Source organism: Eulemur rufifrons, chromosome 7, assembly GCF_041146395.1.
Source record: "Eulemur rufifrons isolate Redbay chromosome 7, OSU_ERuf_1, whole genome shotgun sequence".
Classification (NCBI taxonomy): Eukaryota; Metazoa; Chordata; class Mammalia; order Primates; family Lemuridae; genus Eulemur; species Eulemur rufifrons.
In genome coordinates, this window is record NC_090989.1 from 255,455,487 (window position 1) to 255,476,856 (window position 21,370).

The window sequence follows — 21,370 nt, forward strand, 5'->3', positions numbered from 1 at the left end:
GAGGTGATCAGATTTACATTAGGTCATGAGGCTGGAGCCCATGATGGGATTGGTACCCTCAGAAGAAGAAAAAGAGACCAGAGCTCTTTCTTTCAGCCATGTGAGCACACAGCAAGAAGGCGGCCGACTGCAAGCCCGGAAGAGAGCCCTCACTAGACACCAAACCTGCCGGCACCTTGGTCTTGGACCTTGCAGCCTCCAAACAACTATGAAAAATAAATGTCTGTTATTTAAGCCCTGCAGGCTATGGTATTTTGGTACAGCAGCCCAAGCAGACTGAGACACACACGAACACACAAATGCTGGTTCACAGGGAGGAGACAAAGCACTCATTTCAGCCCTGAGGGGCTGGTCTCTGAAGGTGGCTCAGAGTGGACATAGGCTCACCTGGGGTGCTGGGGTCAGGGGCCAAGGGTTGCTCCTCCCTCTGAGGCTCCCCGCTCTGTGGAGACCCTTCCCCTGGAGGTCCACGGCCTGTTCCTTGGGCTTGCTTGTTGCTACGGATATTGTGCATTGTGTTTCTGAAAGGACATGAGCACAGAGGAGCATGAGGCTGACAGTCCTGCCATCCTGTCCCTCTGCCCTCCCTGCTGGCACTGCTGGAGCTCAGCCTCGTCCCCACACCCCAGTCATCCGCAGTGCTGTCCCAGACTCCTGGCACCTTGCAGAATGCAGCCCCACGTACGCCACTCCCAGTCTCCCTCACCCTCCTTCTTGGCACTCATCACCTTCCACACACTATAGTGCTTATGAGCAATATAAGCTTCACTCCCTCACCCCCTAATCCCGCTGCTGGAATGTGAGCTCTACGAGGGCAGGGATGCTTGTCTGTTCTGTTCACTGATGCATCTAGAATGCCTAGAACAGAGTCCAAAATATAGAAGGCGCTTAATACAGTGTGTTGAATGAATGTTCAATAGTCTTGCTGAACTAATTTTCCTAAAACCTTCATCTGGTCTCCTAACTATCTGATTCAAAAGCCATCAGTGACTCCCAGCTTCTGCTAAGTTGCAAACATCTCCTGGCACCTTCCCCCTTGCTTTCTTTCTCCACTCAGAGCTGTCCACTCTGCAGCCTTCACTGACCTCACTGTGATCTCAGAGCCTCAAAGGAGCTTACACGCTTGCCACACCTTGGTCAAGTACTTGTCTAGCCTTAAGCTTCATGGTGTCACTTCTTTAAGAACAGGGCTCTAATCTACCTGCATGCCTGCTGGTGCCTGACACCGGGTTGCATGTGGTCAGAAACAAGGGTCAGTCCATGTTTGGTTTATAGGAAGGAACTAGGAAGCTCTAAAGGCTGGCCCGAGACTACAGACCACAGAAAAATTCATAATGAGCCAGATGAAAAAACAGCTGGATTGAGGCTATTTGTCCTTGCAAAGAGATAAAAGAAGACACATTCCAAAATTAATAACAGGGAATAGGAAATGATTAAAGGAGTTCACCAGGTCAGTGTATTTCAAACTGCAGGTTGTGACCCACTGGTGGATTGTAAAATCAGTTCAGTGTCGTGGCCAGAATTTAAACCATGAAATAGAAAGTATAAGAGTGCACCCCACTTAGCAAGCATTGATATTTTGTGAATTACTTATATGTGTAGTGAACTATATCAAAAAATTATTTTTTACTATGGCCACGGTCAGCAGTTTGAAAACACTGCCTTAGGAGGGCATTTACTTAAAGGCCAACTATCATGTGGTCAGAACAAAGGAAGGGAAAGTCTACAGACCTGTGCTGGAGACCTGGATTTGTTACGTAATCCCTATGTGTGATGTATATTTCTAACAATGGACAAATCCCTGTGAAAAACCCTCATTCCACAAATACCAACACAGACTTAAAGTTAAATATGCAATGTAAAATTTCTGAGGTAATTGTGGAATGAATAGAAATAGAATATATGATTCTCAAAACAGTAGAGGCAAAAAACTGTTCAACCTAACTGGAATCTTTGGGTGATTATTCATTGAACTTGAAAGACCTTGGTTATTAAAAGGTGCTTTTCCCTCACTGAGAAATCGAGGCTGCCTCATTCCGCAGACTGAATGAGGTAACTCAGGTAAAGTGCAGAACATGTTGGCAGCGCATAGATTCGTTCCTGCCCCTCCCCAACAGGGCCGACAAGTTCTACTCAAACTAAATTAAAAATACTTATGCAATAGTTTTATTGAAACATAATTCATATGCCATACAATTGACCTATTTAAAGTACACAATTCCGGCCGGGCGCGGTGGCTCACGCCTGTAATCCTAGCACTCTGGGAGGCCGAGGCGGGAGGATCACTTGAGGTCAGGAGTTTGAGACCATTAAGGTCTTGGCAACCTTTCTGAAAATCAACTGACATAGATGCTTTATTTTTGGACTCTTGGTTCTATTACACTGATCTATATATCTATCCTTATAGCAGCACCACGGTGTCTTGATTACCATAGCTTTGTAGTAAGTTTTGATATTGGGAAGAGGGACTCTTCAAACTTTCTTTTGGTGTTCTGGGTTTCTTGGATTTCCAGGCTTTTGAATTATAGGATCAACTTATTAATTTCTGCAAAGAAGCCACTAGAATTTTGATGGGGATTGTATTGAATCTGTAGATCAATTTGAGAAGTATTGTCATGTTAACGATATTAAGTCTTCTGATCTAAGAACATGAGATATCTTTCCAGTTATTTAGTTTTTTTTTCCCAACAGTATTTGGAGTTTTCAGAGTATATATTTTGCATTACTTTTGCCAAATTTATTCCTAAATATTTTATTCTTTTTGTGATATTGTGAATGGAATTGTTTTCTTAATTTCATTTTTGAATTGTTCATTACAGTGTACAGAAATACAATTGATATTTCTATATTGATCTTGTATCCTGCAACACTTATTTGTTTATTTATTTATTTATTTAGAGACAGAGTCTCACTCTGTCACCCCAGGTAGGGTGCAGTGGTATCATCGTAGCTCACTGCAACCTCAAACTCCTGGGCTCAAGCGATCCTCCTGGTTCAGGCTCCCTAGTAGCTGGAACTACAGGTGCATGCCACAATACCCTGCTAATTTTTCTATTTTTAGTAGAGACGGGTCTCGCTCTTGCTCAGGCTGGTCTTGAACTCCTGACAAGAGATACTCCCGCCTTGGCCTCCCAGAGTGCCAGGATTACAAGCATGAGCCACTGCGCCTGGCCTCCTGCAAACTTGCTGAACTAATTTCTTAGTTCTAATAGTTTTTCTTTAGGATTTTCTATATACAAAATGTCAACTGCAAAAAAAGAGGGTTTTGCTTTTTTCCTTTCCAATTTGGATGGCTTAAATTCATTTTCTTGCGTAAATGGCCTGGCTAGAGCCTCCAGAGCAATCTGGAATAAAAGTGGCCAGAGTGGACATCCTTGTCTTATTCCTGATCTTAGGGGGGAAATATTAAGTCTTTCATCATTAAATATGTTAGCTTTGGGTTTTTCATCAATGCCCTTTACCAGGTTGGGGAAGTTCTCTTCCAGTGCTAGTTTGTTGAGAGTTTTTTATCATGAAGGGGTATTTGAATTTTGTCAAAAGCCTTTTCAGAGTCTATTGAAATGATCATGTGGTTTTCGCCTTTATCCTGTTAATATAGTGTGTTACATAAATTAATTTTCAGATGTGAAACCAACCATGCATTGCTGGAATAAATCCCACTTTGTTATGGTGTATAATGCGTTTTGTGATAATATGCTGCTGAATTCCATTTGCTAGTATTTTGTTGATCTTTGTATCTGTCTTCATAAGGGATATTGATCTGTAGCTTTCTTGTGATGTCTTTGCTTGGTTTTGGTAGCAGGATAATATTGGCCTTATAGAATGAGTTGGGATGTGTTACCTCTTCTATTTTTTGGAAGAATTTGCATTAATTCTTGAAATATTTGGTAGAATTTACCAGTGAAGTTACCTGGTACTGAGTTTCTCTTTGTGGGATAGTATTTTGATTACTAATTCAATCTCTTTACTACTTACTAGTCTTTTCAGATTTTCTATTTGTTCTTGAATATATTTCCACAATTTGTCTTTCTAGGAATTTGTCCATTTTCATCTAAGTTATCAAATTTGTTGGCATTTAGTTGTGCCTAGTATTCTCTTATAATACTTTTTATTTCTGTAATGGTGGTAGGAATGCCCTCTTTTGTTTCTGATTTTAGTAATTTGAGTCTTCTCTTTTTCCTTGCTCTGTCTAGCTAAAGGTTTGTCAATTTCAAAGAATCACCATTTGATCTAAAGCTTAGTTTTAAAACAAGATCCAGTTTTTTGGTACATTTGGGTCCAGAATATGAAAAGAATGAGACTGAACTTTCATGGATACCATCACTGACGGATGGAAGGAAAAATTCATCAGCTGAACTAAGAGCAGAGAAGAAATTAGAACTCAGCACTCCCAATACCTGACCTTTTGCTCGGTTATTACTGAGGTCCTATAATAAGGAGCTTCTGACTCCTTGGGCCAGTCACTTTCCCTTCCTTGTTCTTACTCTCCCCATCTGAACACAAAAGTATAGTCACACTGAAAAGAATGATGATGAACATCACGGGTGATATTACTTACTGAGCATCACTTTGTGCCAGGTCCTGTGCTGGGCCCTGCCATATGGATTTCACAAACCACAAGCCACATGAGTTGGAGAGAGACCCAGGGTCACATTCCTATAGCCAGAGGCACTGGCTGGGTGGGGTGACTGTCACTGCTGCCCACACTTTGCCTTGCCCAGGAAATGCAGTCTCCCCAACACATCCCAGGGCTCACAAGCAGTCATCCTTGGGGTGTAGGAGGGCACAGAAACCCCAACTTTAGGGCAGCAAAGGGCCTTCTAAGCCCTAGCACACATCTCTGGGGATTGGGAGCTCACTACCTTCTGAAATAGTGCAGGTGGTCCCCACCCAGCCAAATCACTGTGCTTGGAGGCGGCATCTCTGTTTCATAAATTTGTCAAGTTTGCTTGGAGCAGTTCATAGACCATTTTCTGTTTAGGTTTAACTCCAGGTCTGAAAGGCCTGGCCAGCACAGGGTGGTAGTCATAAAGCCTTGTTCTGGAAAGACACCTGGGGCAAGCCAGTTCTCCTCCCTGAATCTCAGTTTCCTCAGCAATGGGATGATGAACATATCCACAACAAACACTGGCTGGGCCCCTCCACAGGCCAAATTTTAAGCTAAACACTATAACACATTTTACTTATTTAATCCTCACAACAGCCCAATGAAGTAAATATTATCATCACCCTCATTGGACAAGAGGAGAACTGAGATTCAGAGAGGATGAGCAACCAAACCCACAGAGGAGTAGGTGGTGGGGCTGAGTGTCAGCCCTGGACAACTCCAAGGTTTGAGAACTTAACCATGTCATGACACCACTTCACGGTCTGTCCAGACAACTCCGTGAGAGCTTAAAGCACCTAGCACGGTGCTCAGGAAGCTCCCTGTTCCCGTGCCCTGAGTATGACTGGGGCTCATGGCAGCACCAACCTCAAGCTCCAAGACCAGCCAGGGCAAAGGGGTGAGGACACAGAGGCAGCCCTGATCTCCAAGTTGTCTGGGGCTCTCAACAGCCCAGGGCATTTCTCTTGCAATGTTGCCTCGAATTTTCTGAGTGCCCTCACATGTGACAGGAGGGAAGTGACTGATTGATCTTCTGAAACTTCCTTCCTTTCCCGGTCTCTGCATTTTCTCTGTTCCGCTTCTGCTGCTGTGGCCTCCATCAGGCACGAACTCAGCTTTGTCTTGGTGAGACTGCCCTGGGCGCACACTGGCTGGCTGGGTGGACTTCACAGGCCTCCTCTCTGTCCTGGCTTGCTCCCAAATGCACCCAGTTCCCCTCAGCTCTTCCCGAGGGACAATCCTCTGTAGAGTGCCCTCCTTGTCCACTCACCCTCAGTCATGCCCTGTGACCCTCAAGCTTCTCTCTCCAGCTCTGATCTCTCTCCTGGGCTCCAGGCCCCTCCACCCAAATGCCTGTGGGGTAGCTCTACCTCCCGTCAGCAGGCCCCAAAGGACATGTGTCATCTTTTCCCTAAAACCTGCTTCTCTCCTGGGAAGGGCATCACCGCCCTCCTGGTCACCCAAACAAATTCAAACACTGAAGCTGGCAGAGGGAAATTCTGTGCCTGAGTCACACAGAGCAAGGGGTCCCCAAACCAAGCCCAGTGAGCAATCTGTTCTGCCTTCTAAGAGATCCCAGTTTGCCTGAAGTTCACATAGAAAATAGTGCCCAAATAGGATCAGTATTGGGTACAGTTTGACTTCCTGAAAGTTTCCATTCCTTCAACCCCCGCAAAAGCAGCAGTAGCAGCAGCTAATATTTATTACACGCTTAAGATTGCCAAGCACAATTCTAAAGCAATTTGCATGCATTTGCCCATTTAACCCACACGCTAAACTTACAAGGCGAGCACCACTCTATCTACATTTACTAATGAGGTAGGTACAGTGCAGAGAAACCAAACACCTTGGCAAGGCACACCCCATGGAGTGTGATGGAGCCAGCATCCAAACCCGGGCAGTTTGGCTCCAACACCCAGGCTATACTGCTGCCTTCTTATGCACTATTTAAAACAAAGTCTGACAATAGGAAAGTATGTGTATAATGCATTACTAAATGAAAAAAGTAGTTCAGATTTGATTGACTGCACATGTTAAAAGCGAATCATTTGATGAGTTTGACACGGGTAGATATTTGTGAAGGCATCACTACATTATATGCAATATCTCAATTATGCATGTACATATATAGAAAATATAGAGAAAAGAGATATACCAAATGCTAAGAATGTTTTTCTGGGTGATAGGATTATGGGTAATGTACAATTCATATCCATAAATTAACATTTTTCCAGATTTTCTGATTTCCTACAATGAACACATACTACTTCTCTAACCAGAACAACAAATGTAATATTTTAAAGCGATGATGTGATTAATTGAAAGTAAAGCCCCGAACCCTCTTCCCTGGCCTGCCTCCCTGCAGGGGAATCGCACCAGGTCAGGCCCTGCAGAAGGGGGCTGCTTGCAGCCTGGCCAGCCCCTCGGCCCCACTGGCACTTACTGTATTTCAGTTCCCAGGTGCTTGAGGGAAATGTTCTGAAGGGACAAGGGCATGGCAGGGACCGGCTGCAAGGCAGCTGCCGTGCCCACAAGCCCAGTGGGCGTTTTCACAGGGCACAGGAACTCCTCCAGCTCCGCCTCCTCTTGCCCTGGGAAACAAAGGAAAGGGAAATCAATCCAGCAGGGTCACTGCACTTGGAAAGACTGGACAGGTGGGACACTACGGGCACAGCCCTGATGGGGAACAGGCAGGAGCTGGGGAGCCGCACGGGCAAGCAAGCCTTCTCTGTAGGTCAACATCAGCAAAACAAGCTGCTCATCGAATGTTCTGCAGCTCGGAAAATGATGCATTTTGCTGGTACAGCCCTCCCAGAAGCCCCTTAAAAATATGCAGACCTGGCCGGGCGCGGTGGCTCACGCCTGTAATCCTAGCACTCTGGGAGGCCGAGGCGGGTGGATCGCTCAAGGTCAGGAGTTCGAGACCAGCCTGATCAAGAGCGAGACCCCGTCTCTACTAAAAATAGAAAGAAATTATCTGGCCAACTAAAATATATATAGAAAAAATTAGCCGGGCATGGTGGCACATGCCTGTCGTCCCAGCTACTCGGGAGGCTGAGGCAGGAGGATGGCTTAAGCCCAGGAGTTTGAGGTTGCTGTGAGCTAGGCTGACGCCACGGCACTCACTCTAGCCCGGGCAACAAAGCAAGACTCTGTCTCAAAAAAAAAAAAAAAAAAAAAAAATATATGCAGACCTGCAGATAATTCTACATCTGAGAATCCATCCTAAAGACGTTAGGAATGCAGAAAAAACTTTATGTGCCAAGAGGTTCATCCTGGCATTGTTTACAATAGCCTCAAATTGGAACTAACTATAAAGATCTAAATACCTGGGAATAGGTTAAGTAAATCATGATGCCTTCGTATAATGGAATATTATTCAACCATTTAAAACAATGTTAATGAAGAATGCTTAAGAACATAGGGAACATGCATGCAATAGAATATTAAGAATATTAAGTGGAAAAAGCTAGATAAAAAATTGGGTTTATAGTATGATCTCAATTGTACAGAAAAAGTTTCAAAGAAATATACCCCAAAATCTACACAGCAATTAGAGCTGCATGACGGTATTTGAAGCGAGCAGGCTACTCTCATTATATTTTACTGGTTCTCCAAATTTCCTACAGTAAGAAGGTTACTTTACAAATATACATATATATATATTCATCAAAAATAGATGGTTATAAAGAGATTTTAAAACATAGGGAAATGTTAGGGTCACACTACTGAGTGTCAAAAAGCAAAGTAGAGCCAGGTGTGGTGGCATGCACCTGTAGTTCCAGCTACTTGGGAGGCTGAGGTGGGAGGATCACTTGAGCCCAGGGGTTCAAGACCAGCCTGGGCAACATAGCGAGATTGCCTTCTAAAAAAAAAAAGTAAAGTAGGATGTTTGATATTATTATATCATCCAAAATGTTTAAATAAAAGGGGGGCAGAAGGTCACAGCATAATGTTAACACTGGCTGCCTCTCGGTTATAGGATTACAGGTACTTTTTCTTTTTTCTGTTTTCCAAACTTTCTGCTTAAACAATGATTCTTCTACAGTGAGTGACTTCAAAATGTTTAATTTAATGTTAAGGAAGGTCTCAAGGAAATATTAATTGAAGTATAAGAGAGAGAGAAGGTGAAATATTTAGAAATTAATTTTGAGGGTTATCAAAACTGGAAAAGAGCCAAGACTGCTTATGGGATGGGATGATCTTGCTTAGGCAGCTCCTAAGACCTACGAGGGCAGCAGACACTTCATTTGGAGCCCTCTTACCGAGAGGTTGAAAACTTTAGGGGTAGAGGAAATTTGTTTTTCCATTATATCTGCAAAAAGAGTGTGGGTACAAAAATATGAACTATAATGGCGGGGCCAAGTGTTCAACCTACTTGAGAAAACAAACTTTGCAATAATTGAAACAACAGACAATACATTCGTTAATTCCTAATAGGCTCTGTTGGACCTGGCAGGCTGGCCAGCACTCCTAACACTACTCACAAACCATGCTTTTGAGATCCTCCCTTCAATTCACCCTCTCCCCAAATACAGACTGCTTGTCTAACCTAAGTCTTCCAGGTGGGCCTGGAGAAAGTGAGATGAATCAAAGGGAAGCTCACAGCCTAGGAGCAGGGGAGGGGAAGAATGCACATCTTGGGAACACCAGGTGGGCAGGAGCTGGGGGGCAGTTCTGGGAGGTGGAGACAGAATCCCTCCAACTCTGGCCAGGGAAGACTTCCTGGAAGGAGGAAGCACTGCAGCAGGGCCTCGAGGACTGGAGTTGATTTGGATTTGCAGGAGGAATGAGGAAGGATCTTTCTGTGCAAAGTGCAGGTACAGGCAACAGCAAGGGGTTCCACACCCAGAGCTGAGTGTGTGGGGTGGACCCCAGGGGAGATGGGACCAGGAAGGCCGAACGGAAAAGGGTGTGGCTAAGAGGCTGGATCTCATCTGGCTGGAAACCAGAGTCCCAGGGGGTTTGAGCAGACGAGGCTGAAGTACTGAACCTGGCTTTGGTCAGAAGATTTGAAACCCAGCCCTGTTTCTGCGAGGATGGTGCTGTGACCTGGTTAGAAATAACTTTTTTTTTTTGTTTTAAAAAAACAAGGATACTCTCCATCCTGTCTCCTTTGGAGTTAAAGTACACAGAAATGTTTAGAAAACCATAAGGCCCCATACTGTGGACATCTTTCAAAGTAGTCTTTATATACAGACTTTGAGTTGATTCAAAATAAGATTTTCTTGTTTATCAAACTTTTTTTTTTTTGAGACAGAGTCTTGTTCTGTTGTCCGGGCTAGAGTGCTGTGGGGTCAACCTAGCTCACAGCAACCTCCAATTCCTGGGCTCAAGCCATCCTCCTGCCTCAGCCTCCCGAGTAACTGGGACTACAGGCGTGTGCCACCACGCCCCCCCTAATTTTTTATTTCTATTTTTAGTTGCCTGGCTAATTTTTCCTAGTTTTAGTAGAGACGGGGTCTCACTTTTGCTCAGGCTGGTCTTGAACTCCTGCCTTAGTCTTCCAGAGTGCTAGGATTACAGGCATGAGCCACCACGCCTGGCCTTGTTCGTCAATACTTTAACCACCTTTATTCTTCCTCATTCAGAGCAAAAAAAAAAAAAAAAAAAAAAATTTACAGATTTTCTAAGATCTTAATACCTTAGTAAGTACCCCCCTACCTACCATTATCTGTTTTCCTATAACCACCACTTGGGCCCTAGATCTGCTCTGAGATCACAGAGAACTAAGTCTTGGGGGTTAAGTGTTATCTCTGATTGGTTTCACCAATGAGGAAACAGTAGCTCAGAGAGGGTAAGTTTCATGGCCAAGGTCAAAGTTAGCAGGTGGCACAGTTATAGACTCAAATGCAGTTCCTCACTTTTGCTTTTATTACTAAACTATGTGGCTTATCAGAGCAGCCTTTCTGACAAGCAGACCGTTCCAGGACAGGAGGAGCTGTCCAGCAAGCCACAAGGCCCCAGTGCGAAGGGCTGTCCAAGGATGGGCAGCACATGATGGCAATGTTACAGCAGAGATTAGCATTTTCCATAGGAAACAGAGTTGATGACCCAAGGCTGTGGTCTGGGGCCTTTGGGTCCCTCTCTAGCCTGGATAAATGCCCTCCATGAGGGGACCACACAAAGAATTTTCAGTGGCATTTATCTGCAATTCTCCCTGCCTGAGCCCTAGGGGCTGCCCCATCACCAGTGGGAAGAAGTCACTGCCTAGACAAAAATGGGTCTGGCCCAGGAGGTCACTGCTTCCTGGGAGGGCCCGAGACAGACGGCTGTCCCTCAGCTTTGGAAGGGAGGTGTGAGTCTGAAGACTAGGGTTTGAATTTAAGCACTGACATTTTCTTACTATGTGATCTTGGACAGGACTTCTGCAAGCCTATTTCCTCTTCTATAAAATGTGAGTAACACTAACTACCTCGTAAGATTGTTGTGAGGATTAGACAAGATGAAGCATGTAACATGTTAGAGCAGCATTGATAAATAGTATGCACGTTTTGGTGATGATGTACATTTATAAAAGTCCTTTGTAAACTCTAGTCTACTTTGGCAACATGTTATTCTTCTTATTATAAATCTGTTGGTTTCTCTTTGATCTTTCTTGGCTCTGTAGAAACAAACCACTATTTATGTAAAGCATCAAAGTTGTAAATGCTTAAAAACTAAAGAGAATGTGCCTTACAGATTGCTCAAGGGCAGTGACAAGACACTTTTTACCAGATGGAGTCTCTGTGACTCAAAGTCAGACATGGGTCAGGAGGTTTTCGCCGTCCTGGGAACAGGCTTCTGCTTCCCCAGGAAGGGTGGTGGCTGGACAGTGGGGCAGCTTGCTCCAGACGGCTAATCCAGGGCTTGCTGGCTCGCTCGGGATTCCAGAAATGTCTTTCTGGGTGTGCTGGGGAAGGCTTTGTCCAGGCCCTTGGCCCAGGAGGGTACAGACTTGCTGTGAGGTGAGAAAGGCTTCACGAGGAGAAGCCCACATCCCTGCTTCTGGAGTCGCACGCCAGCGTCCTCCTCGGGAGACTGGCATCTGGTCATCCCGGCAACTAGCAGGGGTTAGCCCAGCAAGGCCTGCTGCGTGTGCTGAAGCGAAGCCACAGAATTAAAGAACCTGGAACAGGTTCACCGCAATGGAAGAGCCTGTGGGACCCCAGAGACATGCTATGACAATCTACTTCTTCAAATTCTAGTTCTAGACACACAAGAATTCTGTCATCGGGAGGGTTTCCTCTCGCTTCTAGTCTGAGGCTGACCTTTGGCAATTCTGTCAACTCGGCCGCAATTTTTGGTGCAGCCAGGGTTGTGTGGCTCCCTGGCAAATGGGGAGTGGGGGCTGGAGTAGAAATGCAGAAGCAAAGAAACCCTCCAAAAGAAACCCCAAAGAAACCACTGATGATGGCTGTTAACAATCCAAGGAGCAGTTATTGTAACAGTAACTGCATATATATGTGTACATGTACTATTATGACAATAATAGCACCCACACTTATGTACACACATACAACGTGATTAGTAGGACAACCACATGTATTGAGCACTCACTACGTGCGTGACATTATGCTAAGGGCTTTACATTTCTTTACTCATTTAATTATAAAGTTCAATGTATTTGCTCACACATTCACTCCACAAATAGCCAATGTGCCAGGCAGGGCACCAAGGACTGGGGGCAACAGGTGACAAAGAAATGATCTGCATCCTTAAGAGCTAGTGGCCAGAGACTGACAAGGACAGGGATGATTAGAACACTATGTGATAGGCCTCCTTAGAAATGTTTGAAGGAAGCATTGAGCGCCCACAGAAAGTCCAGTGGGCAGAGTCCGAGAAGGCTTCCAGGGGGAGGGTGGCAAGAGGAGGCGGCAACGGAGCTCGGCCCGTGAGAATAAGCGGGAATTTGCCAGGCAAAGGAGAGAGAGCGCAGAGGCTCACCTGCTGCTGCTGAAATATCGAGCCCAAGGCGGGCACTGAGAGAGCAGGCAGAGGTGAAGTCACGAGGGACAAGCATGAGTACCCCGCGCAGGAGCTGGGTGGTGGACCAGCCCCGGATGGGGTGACGGGCTCAGGTTTTCCTTTTACAAAGCTCACTTGGGGTGTGGGGAGGCATGGGGGCAGGTGCAGGCCTGGAGAGGAGGCTGCTGTAATTTTTCAACTGAGTGATGAGGTCTGACCCAGGCAATGGTGGCGAGAAATGCCTGGGTCCAACGTGTGGGTCAGAGAGCAAAAATGGTCAGCATGGTGCCTGACTGGACTCGCTGGCCGAGATTGAGGAAGGGTGGAGGACAGTATGTGGGGAGCCATCTACCAAGGGAAGGGACACTGGGGAAGGAGAAGGGTCAAGGAGGATGCACTCAGTTTTGGACACGCAAAGCATCCAGGTACAGAGGTCCAGGAGGCGATTGGTGACAACTCCTGTCCTTGCCTATTCAGCCTCGCTGTCAAATGAGGATGAGGCACTTTAGACAATCTGCAGCCTTGTGCTGGGACCTGGTTTTCCGTGTTCTTGCAGGGCCAGCTGTGAGGTGGTCTATCTCAATTCTAAAACCTGCCAATCATGTTCCTGGCTGCAGCGTGCCAGTGGGAGGATGTGATCTCCTGAGCTCATCCATGCTGGGATGTTCTAAGATTCGGGATCAAGAACCTTCATTTGTAAGCCATGAGGGTGCAAAGGAATCTGTCTTATGAGAATACCAGGTATAAAATCACTGATCTACCCAACTCTCTGTACAAAAGCATTTGCATAAGCAGCAAGCATGACACTGCATTTTCTCATTAACCCTCCTCATGAAAACTCTGTGAAACTCTCTGAGACCTTCCTATAATAGTTGTCACAATAGCAGCTAACATTTACTGGGCCCTGACTATGTGTAGGCACTGTTCTAACCATTTTAGGTGTATGGATTCATTTAATCCTATAATAACCCTATGAAGGTTACAGGGAAGGAAACTAAAGCTCAGAAAGGTTAAACGACTTGCCTAAATCATACAGAATTAGGATGTCAGCCCAGGCAGTCTGGCCTCCAAGCCCAAATTCTTGCCCTAACTAATCCTGAGCCACATCCCTGGCTCCTCCAGCTTACTCAACAGGAAAGTAAAGGCTTAATCACCAGAGCCCTGGGTGTGTGGGCAGGAGACCAGCCCGTTGGGTACCTAGCTCGAGGTGCAGGGCGGGCCCATTCCCAGCCAGGGCGGCTTCAGGTGCAGGCGGGCTGTTGTGGAACTCCCAGCGCTTCATCTGCAGCTGCTGCAGCCAGTACAGCATCACTTGCTTGGTGGCGGCCTGAGAAGCACAAGGATTAGTTGGCAAGGCCCTGTGCCTGCAGGGTGGCACTGGGTGTGGGACAGGAACTCTCTCTTTCCCAGAAAAAAAAAAAATGGTCACTGTGGGTAGGTATTCACCTTTGAAAGACCACATGCTTCTAGGCCACAGAAGATAATCAGGGTCTGGTCTCCCACTTAGAGGTAGGCTCCTTAACTGCTCAGTTTCCTCATTTGTACTATGGTGACAATAACACACATTTCCTAGGGCAGGTATGAGGATGAAATGAGATAAGGAAAGCAAAGCGTCCCACACAGTACGTGACACACAGTGGGTACTCAAAATGTGCTCACTGGATAGGGGAATTTGGAGGTGCTGTGAGAGAGGGGAAGAACTTTGGAATTCTAAATTGGGTGGGGCTTTGCCACCTTGTAGAGGAATGGAGGTGATCCCTCCTGCTTTGGGAAAGCACTGAATCATGGATATGAATGAGGACTGGACGGCCACATGCTGTGACAACATGGTGGCACCTTCCAGGTGCTCTAGCACACCAAATAAGTTAATGGTAAATGCTGGTCATCAGTCTCCCAGCACTGGATGGTCCAAACACCCACTTTCACATCCATTAATTCCCTGGCTCCTCTAGGACCAGGGCAAGGCAGGACTGATCAGTGCTTTCCACAAACGAAGAAACGAAGGCCCTGAAGCTGCCCTGGCTTGCGGTGGTAGAGCTGGTCCCAGAACCCGGTGGCCCACTTTTAGACCACAGAACTCTGCTGGGATTTATGGCTTCCATAAAGGAGGCCTGAGATCAGCTGAGGTGGGCTGCAGAAGACGGGCGGCTCGCTGGGGGTGGATGGGGAGCCCACAGACCTGCCCATGATCAAGGCTGAGAAAGAATAGCAGCAGGCTAGTGGCAACTGGGGCAAGCTCTGCCTCTCAGGGGTCCAGAGGTGTGTACTAGGCCGGGAGGCTTCATGAAAAAGACCCTCAGCCTGTTGTGCAGGTATCAGTGAGACAAAATGATGCCCATCAGTCCTCTCTTTCTGTGCACTTTCCCTGAGAGAACTCAACCCCTTTCAGGGTTTCACCATGACCTTAATGCTGATGAGCTCCAGCCAAACCCAAATATCCCATTGTATTAATTCATTTGATAAGTGGACATTGAGCCCCTATTACATGTGTCAGGGACTGTGCTAGGTGCTGGAGATACAGGGCTGAGCCAAGACACATGGTCCCTGTCCTCCTGTGGGGGCCATGTACCTAGATGTCCCGTGGGCTCCTCATCCTGAGTTCCCTCCTGTCAGTGAGTAACCAGGGAGTCAGCCAGTTACTCCAGCCACCCTGATGTTCTCTAACATTCTACTTCCCTATGACCCTGAGCCACCTCCACTGTCTCCCTGCCCATGGCCACAGCTCTGGCTCAGCCGTCACCCTCTCCTGATCACCTCTTGGTGGGCACCCTGACTACCACCCTTGCCTTCCCCTAATTTGTTCTCTACCCAATAGCCAGGCTGAGCTTCCTAAACATTCTAATCTCACAGTGCTTCCTTGCTTAAAGCTCTTTGATGATTTCCCGCAGCCTACAGGACAAAGTCCAAGCTGTCAGCCTAACTCATAAATGCCTCACCCCTGGGCCTCTGCTCTTCAACTCCATCCTTCCAGCCCCTCTGCATCCCCGGCTCCTCTGAGTTCCTGGACACTCGGGGCTGGATCACGTTTTCCTGTCTTTGCCCATGGGGCTCTCTTGACCTGGAATACCTTTCTCTTCCTTGTCTGTTCATCACACGCCTATTTCTTCTTTCAAGCCTCAGGTGTTGGTCCCTCCTCCATGATGCCTTTGTGGCTAGCCCTTCCACTCAGCGGAAATGACCCCTCCTGTCACCACACTTTTCTTGTACAGACTTATCACAGGGTCTCTATAGAATGTTTTACTGTGCATGCCAGTTTGCCTGTCAGTCTCTCACCAGAACCAGGGGGCAGGGCTGATCTGGCGCCACACCCCAGAGTCTAGAATAGAGCCAGGCCCATGCATGGAATGGCGGAAGAGTAAAGACCATGTACACGGGCCCTGTATACAGCACTCAGCCTGTGGAAGAGACCCAGGAACCACATGACCTCTAAAATGCCTCCCCTGGCCTGGAATTCCTGGTTTACAAGATTTTAACCAAGTCCCCCAGCCTGGTCACCAGCTAAGCCCCATCAGTAAAGGAGAACTGAACCTGTGGGCATTCATGCATACCCAGTTAGCTGGAGGTGGGGGGACTATCTCTTGGCACACTCTTCTCTGATGCCCACAAAACTCTTAGCGTAGGTATGTCTTTCCAATTAAATTACAGGACACCTTGTCTCGACATGAGCATTCTGACCTTGGTTCCATCATCCTATGTATGCATGTGTGTTTATTCAACATTTATTAAGTACCCACTAGGTGCCAGACTCTTCTCTAGGCTGAGATTAATTCAACAATTTGTAGGTGCCTGTGATGTGCCAGATGTTTACAATCTACCTAGGTTCTGAGTGGTTAAGTAACTCACCTGGGGTCACACAGCTATTAAGTAGCAAATGTACAATTTGAATCCAAGCCTGTCTGATTTCAAAATATGTGGTTTTTCCACTATTTGAGGCTTTCTCAGTTAAACACGATGATAAAACAAAATTTACCTATTACTGCTGACGGAAAAAAAAAAAAAAACAGGTTTAGACATGTCTAGATGAACAATCTAGGCTGATCAGTGAAACCTAACTGTTTATCTTCCTAATCCCTGCCAAAGTCTCAGCATTCACTCCCCTTGGCCAAAAGACTAAGAAAAGTGAATCAGATTCCTGGCCTTGAGAGAGGATTGCAAAGACTGTATTTGACTACACTTCAGTCCCAAGAAAGCTAAGGTAACTGTATTGTTAGGCACACCCCGAAGTAAAGTTTTGAAACAGCACCAAGAAGTAGAAAGATTCCAAGTGTGGACTATACCACTCTCTAGATGCCTGACCTCAGGCCAGTCACTTTATGTCTCTATGACTCAGTTTCTTGACTCCTAATATGGGTCCATCTTGCCTGCCTTGTGGGAACCCAATGAGGAAATGGGTGTGAATGCGCTTTGGAAAGCACAAAGTTCTGGGAACACTCCGGTGATCACTGTTCCAGTCAATTTACTGTGACCGCAGACCCGCGCCCAGCCATGCCCGGGGAACTCATCCAGGCTGGAAAGGAGAAAACCCTTCCATTTACCTTCAGGGTCATAACCCGGCTGGGAGTGTTGATTTCGAAAGTCCCCTCCTCGGCGTCAGCCTTGCAGTCAAAGATCGCACTGGAGAGGTCAATGCTGCCCAAAGGATTAGCATCCTGCGCGGTCCGCGAATAATACAAATAACATTTCCTCTCGTCGTAGAAGAACCAGCGGGATTTCCAGCCCCGGATGGGCCCTTTGCCGCCAAACTTACTTAAATACCCACAGAGTTTCTTTGGGGCCGCCTCCAGGGGCCGGGCGCAGCCCTCCGACTCCTCTGGAGGCAGCTCCTCGGGGCCCCTCGCAGAACCCGCGGGCTCTGCGGACCCGGGGGCGGACGAGCCAGACTCCGGGGCGCCCTCCATCGCTGCTAGCCGGCGACCGCAGAGAGACAAGGGGACCGCGGAGGGACAACGGGTCCACGGAGAAACAAGGGTTCGGCGGAACACCAGGGAGAAATCTTGGAGACTCAGCAGGGACCTCCCAAGAGGGAGACACCTGGGCGCGGGCGGAGCCAGTGGAGGACCCGCCCCTGGGAGGCGGCAGGGACGCGGCTGGCTGCCCGGCGTGAGCCTCGAAAACCTCAAACCCAGATTACGGAGGGTGGCCACGCCCCTGCCGACAGGCCACGCCCCAACAGCCGTCTATCCGCTCCTCCCAGCCCAGACTACTTCCGGCTTCCCCGCCCCGCCCCCCGGCCGCGCCAATCAGCCATCTTTACTGAGGGCAGCTGGGGTGCCCGGCCTCAGGTTAAAGGAGTGCCGGCACTGGCCTAGGTTAACCGTGGGGAAAGACGCTTGTCCCTGGCTACACTGCCCTGGTAGCTCGCATAGTAATATACACAGATAGTGCCTTCTTGCGCTTCATGGGCCTCCCGCCTTTTTTCTGGAGGTGCGCAAGCCACCGTCGGACGGCGCATCACGCGGCCATTGGCTGAGAGGGACGCCGGGCTCGGGGGCCCCATTTCCGGCGCCGCTCCGGGCACGCGGCTCCTGGGCGCTGCCCGCCCACCTTTTCTCGGCTATGTTTGGCACCGCAGTGGCTCTCAGCGGAGGGCCTTTTTGTCCTTCGGGTGACAGCTGCGGCCTCCCCGCCCTCTGTCCTAGCTCCCTTTCGCCTCCTAACAGCGCCGGTCGCGTTGCTGGGGTGCCCAGGCCCAGCCGCTGCGCTGCGGAAACCCAGTGCCACGCCTGGGGCGTGGTTGGGCTCAGTACGATTTGTAAATAAATCGAAGTACGTAGGGTATGACTAACTCGCTCCATTTCTGCCTTATTTTACCTCTTCTCCTTACAGTGCTCCCTTTCTTGTATAAGGCGCACTCTCTACTACAGCTGTGGAGCCCATTTCCGTCCACCTCTTCAGGGGCTTCATTCCGTTTTTCTCCTGCCCTTCTGTTCAGCTCCTGTTTAGCTGCCGCCCCTCAGCCATCCTTAACGAAGCCCTCGTGCACGCTCCGTGATGTCAGTGAGAAGCGGCGTGGGGTAAAGAGCAGGGCTCTGGAGTCCATTCGCATAATTTTCAGATTCCGACCCTGCAATGTTGAGCAATTTACTCAACCTAAGTCTGTTTTCTCATCTATAAAAATGGAACCAATAATAACACCTCTCCCCGCTGCCAGGCAGATTTAGGGTGACGCTAAGGAAATTTACGTTCCTTTGCAGGGGCCGCTGAAGTTGTAGTCTTCCAGGTGGGAAGGCTGCAAGCAGGAAGCCTTTCTCCCAAATGCTGGAAGAGAGCTCTTAAATTGTTATGGTTTATTTTCTCACTCTAAATGAACATTCATCGTTGTACCTAATTTTGTGTTCATAATTTTGTCATTTTTTTCCCTCAGAAGTCCCTCAACAATGTATAAATTCCAGTCCCCACCAAACCTGGATCCACACCTGTCTAGAGTTGTTTTGATAATTAAATAAAATAATATGTGTGACGCTCTTAGCACAAAATGTGGGACTCAATAAATGTTAGCTGCAATTAAAGACAGATAAAGTAGACCTCAAGGCAGAAATCATTAAGTCTCAAAGAAGACGGTAGATTATACGGGAGAGTTCACACCATTGAAAATTGGGAAATACTACAATTGTAGAGATTTTAACACACCACTTTTAGCCTTGTAAGCTTTGTTAGAAAATAAAAAATAAAGATACAAAGATCAGAGTGCTATAATAAGGTTGACAAGTACTAAAAAATATCTAGTCTTTTTATATTATGTCCCATGTCAAAAAGAAAGTTTTGGTTTCAAAAAGCAGCATGTATGTAAGCAAGTACTTTGGCCACAATGCATGAAAATTTGAAAATAATACCAAAAAGTCAACCAAATAATCTAATCTCTTGGAAATAAAAACAAATTTCCTACATAACTGTTGGGTAAAAGAGGAACTAGAAGTTGCCATTATAAATTATTTGATGGGGGAGCATGGAGGACAGTAAAAAGTGTACATATCAAAATTCAGTATTGAGTGATCAGTCACTCGAGTCATATGGACTCCAGTATTAGAATTCTAGCACCAATGATTATTAACTCTGTGACCTTGGGTAAGTTATTTGACTTCTCTGAGCTTTACTTTTTTCATCTGTAAAATGATGGTAATATTATAATAATGTCTGCTTCATAGGCTTGAAGTGAGGATTACATAGAACTTATAGAACGTTTATACTACCTCCCACGTTGAAATCACTCAGTAAATGTTACCTATTATGGGATATAGCCAATGTTCTCAAAGGAAATTTATTATCTTTAAATTATTTATTTATTCATTGATTTATTTTTGAGACAGGGTCTCGCTCTGTCTCCGGGGCCAGAGTGGGCTAGAGTGCAGTGGCGTCATCATAGCTCACTGCAACCTCAAATTCCTGGGCGTAAGCAATTCTCTCGACTCAGCCTTCAAAAATACTAGGATTGATTACAGGCATGAGCCATGGTGCCAGGCCTAAATGCCTGTTATTATTTAATAAGAAGATAAAAAGAAGCATTCAACAGAAATGTTATCGGGGAGGGGGAAAGGAACTCAAGAAAAGCAAGAGGAAGGAATTAAAGATAAAAATTGAAAAAAATGACTTGGATAACAGAAAATCCAGACAATTTATAAATAAATTCAAGAGGAGATACTAGGAAAGACCCATGAAATGAATTTCTGGCAAATGCAGGGAAATAAAAATGTAGAAGGCACGTGCAAACACATTAGGACAAGGCCTCTGGCAAGCACTCGTACAGCTCTTTGCTGATGAGTTTGAAAATATTGGTCACTTGGCTCAGAAAATATAAACTACCAACATCGTCTTCCAAGTAATACCTGTATATGTTATATAACAAACCTGTATATATGATATAGTAACCATAACTTAAATAAGTTGTGAAAAAAAACCACCTCAGAAAAGGTCCAATCCTGCCCTCAACCACCTTCACTGTGAGGGCTGGGGAAGGGGCAGGATGTATACGCCCCACCTGGGGCGCTGGGTGTCAAGAAACCTGGCCATTGGAATTTCTGTCAGTTACAACTTTTCCGGGCCTAGGCTTCTTCCTCTATAAAATAGGGATCATAATCCCTATTCAGGACATCCCACTGAATGTTTGTTGTTGAAGACCAAAAGGTAATGATGGCAAATTTTTGGTTTGGTGTTCTGCATTCTCACTAACACCAACGTGCTCAGGGTTGCTCTAGGGGAAAAAGAAATTGAAGAAAAAAAAATTATGCTTTACGTTTAGGGACATTAGTAGGGAACTCCTGTTGATCTAGATGCATCAACTGTTGGAGATCCTAACGGATGCACTTCTGGTTGTTACATCAAAAAATGGTCAACACTCCTCCCCGTCCTCTCTTCCTTCTGCAATGGCCGGGTTAGCTGCAGGTAAGAGGTTGTCAGAAAGCGATATCTTGTGGTCTTTGTGGGTCCTGCCCTCTGGCATACAGTACTTGGTTTTTCCACGTTCTTTTGTCAAGGCACAAAGGAACACTCCCTGCCCCACCTCCAACATAACCCAAACAGGCAGGCTACTAATTTGACACCTTAAAATCAATATATCTTAAATACTCCTTTAACCCGTTTATTTACTGAAAGCATGAGAAAACGATTTTCTACCAACAAAATTATGTTATCTGCATTCAGTATAAGTTTATTACATGCACTAATAAAACATTATACTTCAAGTTATTTAGAGCTGTTTTTCCATGTCAATTGTTTTCCTTTTCTTACTACAGAATACTTTTACTTCTTTTATTAAGAAAGGAATAACTTACATGAATATGGTTATATAGTTTTATAGAAAATACATTTAAAAAATTTTAG

General features: G+C 46.3%; 1 protein-coding gene across 1 annotated transcript in view; it reads right to left on the minus strand.

Annotated features, from left to right (window-relative positions):
• TBC1D2 (TBC1 domain family member 2) overlaps positions 1 to 17,451 on the minus strand; it is a 46,951-nt gene extending 29,500 nt beyond the window's left edge. The window contains exons 1-4 of the mRNA XM_069474470.1: positions 17,089 to 17,451; positions 13,751 to 13,880; positions 7,050 to 7,197; positions 388 to 521 (exon numbers count right to left, since the gene is read on the minus strand). Coding sequence (XP_069330571.1) covers positions 388 to 521; positions 7,050 to 7,197; positions 13,751 to 13,880; positions 17,089 to 17,451 — 775 coding nt within the window. The remainder of the gene's footprint in view (positions 1 to 387; positions 522 to 7,049; positions 7,198 to 13,750; positions 13,881 to 17,088) is intronic.
• Positions 17,452 to 21,370: the final 3,919 nt, after the last annotated feature.